Below are 7,250 nucleotides of genomic sequence, written 5' to 3'. Positions count from 1 at the left end.
CACTGTAGCACGTGTGAGAGGGTATGGTAGTGTCTGTAAACAATTCCTACCTTTGTGTGAAGGTAAGTTAGTGTGTATGTAAGAATAGGGTGTGTGTATAAACATTCCTTTTATAAACACTTTAATCGCTTTGTCTCTAAAATCTTTAGACCTATTGTCCCTATAAATTGTTGTTCCCATAAACATGTGTGTGCCTATAAACTTCTTCCCCATAGTACCATCACAATGTTGAACCTATGGACAATGTTAATATGGGATTTGACATTGCTCATCCAGTGTCCCATAATGAAACCTATGCGATATTGTTAATTCCCAATTGCACCATACAAAGACTCCCGTATTCCCTAGTTTGCATGTTATATTTGTCCAACTACTGTTTTTACAATTAAAATCCCCCATAACATGTATATGGGCTTTATTTCCGTGTTTATCAGATTCTCTCTCGCTCTCTCTCTCTCTCTCTCTCTCTGGTCGGCCTTGTGTCAGGATAATGTGACTGGGTGGGACATCGTGCTCCATGTTTGCGGCATGATGCCCCAGTGCTAGACATCACTATATACTGTCATACTGCAGATATCGTAGTGATATGACTGAAAAATTGTTAAAGCTACGTTAAAAAAAAAATCCAAAAGTCCTCTCTCGTAAAAAAAATAGGCTTTCCTTCCGTTCTTAAAAGATTTTATTTTGTTCAAAATGCTCTCTCAACAATAAAGATGAAAAAAATACATTGGCGTCGTAAAGAATATTTGTGGGGAACGAATATATAAAGTAGAATCTTGCCTTTCTATGATAAATAAAATCGTGAAATAGCGACAATACGTCACTCAAACAGCAGTATGAGCTATGTTCATGGGTCTGGTGACTCCACCCACTCGGCCGGTTTAGTCATCCGGGCAACTCACACAGGAAATCAAAATCGAGTCTGCGTAGAAACGTCAACAACCACTGACAGTCCGTCAATAATGGCGGACGTTGAATAGTTGAACCCCGGGGAACAATCCTATGCATCAGTCTCATATACAACCAGAAACTAAAGGCACATCCCTGATTTGATAATAAAAATTCTTCTGCTTTCAAATGGAGGTTATATTGTGAAGATCGATTGAAAAGGTATGTTCTAAATCGGCTCTTCTATATCGTATTGTCGGACTGGTTTTGCTTTGTTGACGGACAATAATTTGAGTGGCTTTTTCTACTCTATAAACTATATTGCTAAACACATATTTTTTCTCATGTTTTCTTAGGTATGGAGCTTAGAGTTGGAAACAAGTACCGTTTGGGTAGGAAAATCGGAAGTGGGTCGTTTGGAGACATCTATTTGGGTAAGAGTCTTTTGTTGATAAACACCGTGTAGCAACAACAAAAAATTAAAACTATTTGTGCCAGAAGACCCAATCTGGTTATTGGTCCGAGTTTCTTCTGACCAATTTAACCCATGTTAGATAAAACTGGACTAACGGGTAAAATATCTATCATGGGAAAGGTCGGCAAACACGGACTACTTAAATATGTGTTGAGATATTTTGTTTGGTTTTTGTTTAAACTTATCATTGTTATTATGATCAGGTTTTTTAGTACTGACGAGGCATTGGTTTTAATTGATTTGTAACAACCATCACTGCAATTCCAGCTGTTTATATAAAGAGTAGACAGACTCGGGTTCTTTGCTTTTCTTGAAACAGTTGACAATATTGACATCAGTTATGTGTTAATACAACTATTTTCATTTGGTAATATGTTGTCGGTAAACCAACATAAACTCTGTACAAGACTTGGAAGTACAGTTTCATTTTATATTAATATATATTAATTTGTTACGATTAAACCTCTGCTGTTTGGTGCACTAATAGCAAAACTAAAACTTCATCCTATTAGCAATGATTCAGTAATTTTATATTCTTTGCTCTGGAGGAAAATTTATTATTATTTCCTCGATCACCCAGTAATAAAACTGGAATTTCTGTATATGTAATATACTACTAAAGGGAAAAGAAGAAATAACTGGGTGTGGAGGCTGCTAAAGGGAAGGGGGCCCCGAGTGGTCTAAAGCGCTCTCCGTTACGGATCACTGCCATCTCACCTCTGTCTGCGTGTGTTCGAGTCTCTGATTTGGCCAAGGTGGGTATGTGAGAAAGCTTGCCAGTAGCTTCTCGAGGGTCGGTGGTTCTTTCCGGAATTTCCTGGGTTCTTCCTCCACCATTAATACTGGCCGCCATGTATAGCCTATCGTGTGCTGAAAAATGGCGTTAAACCCTACAACAACAACTAAAGGGAAGAGAAGAAATAATTGGGTGGGAGGGCTAATAATGGCAAGGGAAGAAATAAGGCTACTAAAGGGAAGGGAAGAAATTACTGGGTGGGAGGGCATCAGTAAATGACTTCCTGCTTAGACAGCACAGAAAAATAGAGACCTACCATGTCAGTAGGGTTGACATGTAGACAAGACATTGTTTCATATCTATCAGGGGGCCCCGAGTGGTCTAAAGCGCTCACCGTTATGTGGAAAAGCTTACCAGTAGCTTCTCATGGGTTAGTGGTTTTTTCCTGGGTTTTTCCTCCACAATTCATACTGGCCGCCACGTATAGCCTATCTTGTGCTGAAAAATGGCATTAAACCCAAACAACAACAACATATTTATCCGTTGGAGAGAATAAATATTGTTTATCTAATAAAGGATGTGATGATGTATAGTGTGAACTAATTCTGCACAAATTCTGGACTGAGTATTCAGAGAATTACAAAAATTCATTGGGTAATTTGTGAGTCTTGTTGGTGAAATCCAGTTGTTATGGTGTAATTGTTGAAATGGAAACTGATTTGGCTTCTGTTCGATTTTAGCAGCAGTTGTGAAAATTTAGGCAGAATGAATAAAAGAATTCATTTTGGTGTTCCCTTGTGTTAGAAAAATATGGTAATTTTGAGCCATGGTCTCTATTTCTAATACAGAACAAGCCCCAGTTTCTCTCATCTGTTATTTTTCACATGATGTACTGTCAAAGTCTGTCATGTCCATTTTTTTCTTAATGTCAAAGTTGGTCTTGCAAATTCCTGCAAAGAATGTTAATATTTACTAACTAAAGCTTTCTTTCATAAATAGTAATGAAAACTTATATTTTTACCTGGCAACTGCATTTGAATTGCAATATTTTTACTCATTTTGGAATCATCGACTATCAACCTACACACATCCATTGTGATGTATTACTTGGAACATAGTTACCCTTTACATAAGATCAGGAAAGAAACCTTGGAGATAATGCACTGGCAATGAGAACTATTTTTAGAACTGCTTTTGTTCCTGTTGCTCAATGTGGCAGCAGAAGGAAATGTCACAGTTGGAATATGTTCAGCCGTTTCTGTTTCAACATTTGGTGCTCTCCAATGAAGGAGGGGCCCAGAGTGACCGAGTGATCTAAAGCACTCACCATTATGGATCACTGTCATCTTGCCTCTGTCTGCATGGGTTAGAGTCTTGGGTGTGGCCAATGTGGGTATGTGTGTGAGAAAGCTTGCCAGTATCTTCTTGTGGAGTGGTGGTTCTTTCCAGGGTTTTCCCCAGGTTCTTCCTCCACCATTAATACTGGCTGCCATGTATAGCCTCTCTTGTGCTGAAAAATGTCATTAAACCCTACAGCAACAACAACAACTAATGGAGGAGAATCACCAAACTCGTCAAATTTAAGTGCAATCCAACAGGAGTATCTGAGGTTATTTATCAACTTGATGAAAGGTCGAGTGATGTTCTTATTGCTCTGATTATATGTGCTGAGCTTGCTGAATCTAAAAGTTGAGCTTGTCAGAGACTTTGATGCATGTCACTGATTTCAACATTACTGGGTAATTGTTAATAACATAACTTGTAATATTTCTTTGAAAGGTGTTTTTGGAAATAAGAGGCGGTCATATCTTACGATTAGTCACTTGGATATCCTTAAAATGTGGTTGCTGTACCTGAAGTCTAGCACCCACACATGCATGCACACACCATTATCGTCTTCGTCATTGTGCCATTTAACCTCAAAATACGGGGGGGGTCCCGAGTGGCCGAGTGGTCTAAAGCGCTCTCCATTACGGATCACTGCCATCTCACCTCTGTCTGCGTGGGTTCGAGCCCAAGGCTCGGCTAGCGTGGGTACGTGGGAAAGCCTGCCAGTAGCTTCTTGTGGGTCGGTGGTTCTTCCCTGGGTTTTTCAGGGTTCTTCCTCCACCATTAGTACTGGCTGCCATGTATAGCTAATCGTGTGCTGAAAAATGGCATTAAACACTACAACAACAACAACAACAACCACCTCAAAATACCTATCCATATTTGTGAATGGCATTTTGTCTAAGTCTCAACATTCTTGATTCTGAGGTCACATGCACTGCTTATTCTGCTATGCTTAGAAATTAACACAATAATAAAATATTAATTTGTTTATTTGATGTACACTTAAAAATGACCACATTTACGTCTCTTGGTCTTTCTGCCTCTGAATTCAGTCACAGTAAATATCAGTACATTGTCCCACCCAGCTGCCAGTCAAAGCCTTTGAACCTGCCACCCAGCTATTGCATCATGTTCTTTTGACGTACTCTTATAATGGCAACATGTACATCAATGGGTCTTCCAGCCACTAAACTATGTCATTGTAAATATCAGCACTGCTAATTAATCTACACATTTTCCTGCTAAGCAGGTAGCTAAAGCAGGACGGGCAAGTCTTTGAATTTTTCTGCCCACCTATTACATGTGTATGGAGGACTCCTGCCTAAGTGATTTTCGGCGTCCAAATACACGTGATTAAGCGTTTCAGGACCTCTGATATGTTCATGTTTACGTGGTAAATAAAGGAGACTGATACATACTTACTGTTTGGCATACAAATAAGTGTTCACAAATCATTATCAACAGTTGGTTTGTCAAAGATTGTTTTGATGCATGTTGCTAATTTCATGATGGCCATGTGATAGTTGTACAGTAAATGGATGAAGAAAGTTTTCTCAGTTTAGTTCCATATTTGTTTATGTAGTTAAAGAAACAAGTCTGCTCATAAACAGGTATACAAAAGGAAACTTTACAAATTTAATAACGTGTTCTGAAGAAAATCTTGTTTCAAGTGTCAGTTTGGTGTCTTGTATCGAAACATTTCTCCTCTAAAATTTTTTAGTCATTTCCTAAATTCTTATCTACTTGTCCAGTAACGTCTATCTGTATGCATGTGTCTATCTCTTTGCTATCACATTTTAATGGAGTTGTTTTGTTTTAGTAAAAGCCATGTAAACATTTGTAGTTTTTTTTTTAACTTCACGCTTCATGTGTCCTAAACATAAAATATATGTAAATCAGTGTGGACAGTATTAGATTAACCCTTATGTCATGTGACTTAATAAACCAAGAAGAGTGGGAAGCAACAAGCTGAGAGATTGCATCAAAATTTGCTGTTGTTCTGATCATTTTGTTATCTTTGCAATTCTTTATAAAGTGCAAAATGTTTATAAATGAGCAGTATCCCAAAATTGCTTTCTCCTAGGATGCAGTTTGTTATATTTTGGTCAGCCATGGCCAGTGTGGAGAATACCTAAAGGTTATACTTAAACAAAACGACATGAAGCAGACCTGTTTACCACTACAGATTCTCTGTATTTTGAACAGATGAACAGTGTATCCCCTGGGGGTGCAAGATTAAGAGTTTAAAAAATCATCTTGGGGTCAAAACTGCTGGTCAGACTGAGTAAAAAAACAACAACTTTGGTATCAAAACTGGGGGTGTAATAAAAAATTTGTGGGTCTCTGAAGTGCAAATGAGGGTAAAGGGAACCACTGGATGAAGCCTGAAAAATATTTGCTACAGATCGTTTAGGCAAGATAATGGAAAACTGCCGAATTCTCAAGAAAATATGTCTTAATGTTTAATTCCACTTCTAAAAAAATTTAATTAAAAAAATATTTGATCAATGTCAAAGAAGTGCTTATCCAATGGAAAGCCACAAAAGTGTTCATTATATTGACTGTTGTGTGTGCAACTCGAGTTGTTTTATCGCCACAAATATATATCTGTCCACATTCTGTAAAGCAACATTGTCAGACAGTGATGATATGCACATTGTCTATGTTAAAGTGATGTTGAGTGAACTTTTGTCACATATAAAATTGCTGATTCATTAACCTGGAATTTAAAGAAAGTGTTTCGGCACCACAAAATTGTAGACAATATGAAATGCTGAATAAGTCAAAGCCATGGGTCTTGTTGCTAATCTAGCTGATATCTTCCAGACTTAGAAAGAATGAGATCATGTCTCTTTAAGGTCTCCAGTGATGGTGCAAACACACACACAGTATCCTCTGGCTGTGTGTCCTATAGAGTCTGTTACTATGGCAGTAAATTCTGAATTGTTGAGCATCCCAGTTTGTGATGGAGCCACTACTGGGAGAAACATATTTGGATTGATAAACTGAACTAAGAGCCAAAGTTTTACCATAGAACAATTGTGTTATTCAGGTTGTGACAATGCCAGTGTTATGACTGGGTACAGAATAGGGATTTATTTGAGTGTATAACAGTGTTTATACGTTAGGAAGCCCATGAGTGTAGAAAACATTACATTTAATGACAAACTTGGTGAATTCACACTGGTAGTATATTACTATCGGTAGAGTGATAATGAATTTGGGAAAAGGTGTTCTTTTCTTTGTAGAATAAACAGATAACATTGTATTTTCTCATTAACAATAATAAATGTTTTTCTGGATTAAGTTTTTGCTGTTGTTCAACTGTAAGCTAAGCTTTATGGCTTCACTACCGACAGACTGCTTTTGGACTACCGATAAAGCAGAGAAAGGGTAAACAAGTCTGATGAAGTCAGTTTGACTGAGTAACCATTAATCCTTTACACTGTAATTTTCACGTGAAAATGACTGTCCTCTAACGGCTACTCCGTCGGGACTTCAAAGAAACCTTTGTTCTTCTGAGTGTTATGTGACCACTTGCGATTGTTAGAAACAAAATGTTGCCTATTTTGTTGTAATGCTTTTTAAATTAAATTGGTGATGATGTGAATATAAATCCTGAAAGTAATTAAAGCTTTGTCAGAGTTTAATTCTGACAATATTGTCAAATCAATATGCCATAATAATAACTGTTATATTAGTTTGTGTAATTAGACTGTATGGCATTACAGTAACAATAAAGACTTTTTAAATGAGTACAGAAAAGTATATTGGCTCGTAAACAAGAGTTGGCAAAATCTCCCTTGATTTTTCAGGAAT

At 37.4% G+C, this 7,250-nt stretch overlaps 1 protein-coding gene across 2 annotated transcripts in view; it reads left to right on the top strand.

Moving 5' to 3' along the window:
• Positions 1–919: 919 nt before the first annotated feature.
• The window catches only part of LOC149806063 (casein kinase I-like), a 66,778-nt gene continuing 60,447 nt past the window's right edge, over positions 920–7,250 (top strand). For both annotated transcript variants that reach the window (XM_089950937.1, XM_089950940.1), the window contains exons 1-2: positions 920–1,110; positions 1,245–1,322. In XM_089950937.1, coding sequence (XP_089807063.1) covers positions 1,247–1,322 — 76 coding nt within the window. In that variant the 5' untranslated portion in view covers positions 920–1,110; positions 1,245–1,246. The remainder of the gene's footprint in view (positions 1,111–1,244; positions 1,323–7,250) is intronic.

Source organism: Sinohyriopsis cumingii, chromosome 2 (assembly GCF_028554795.1).
Source record: "Sinohyriopsis cumingii isolate HCF-2022 chromosome 2, ASM2855479v2, whole genome shotgun sequence".
NCBI classification, from domain to species: Eukaryota; Metazoa; Mollusca; class Bivalvia; order Unionida; family Unionidae; genus Sinohyriopsis; species Sinohyriopsis cumingii.
This window is presented reverse-complemented; position numbering and strand designations above follow the sequence as displayed.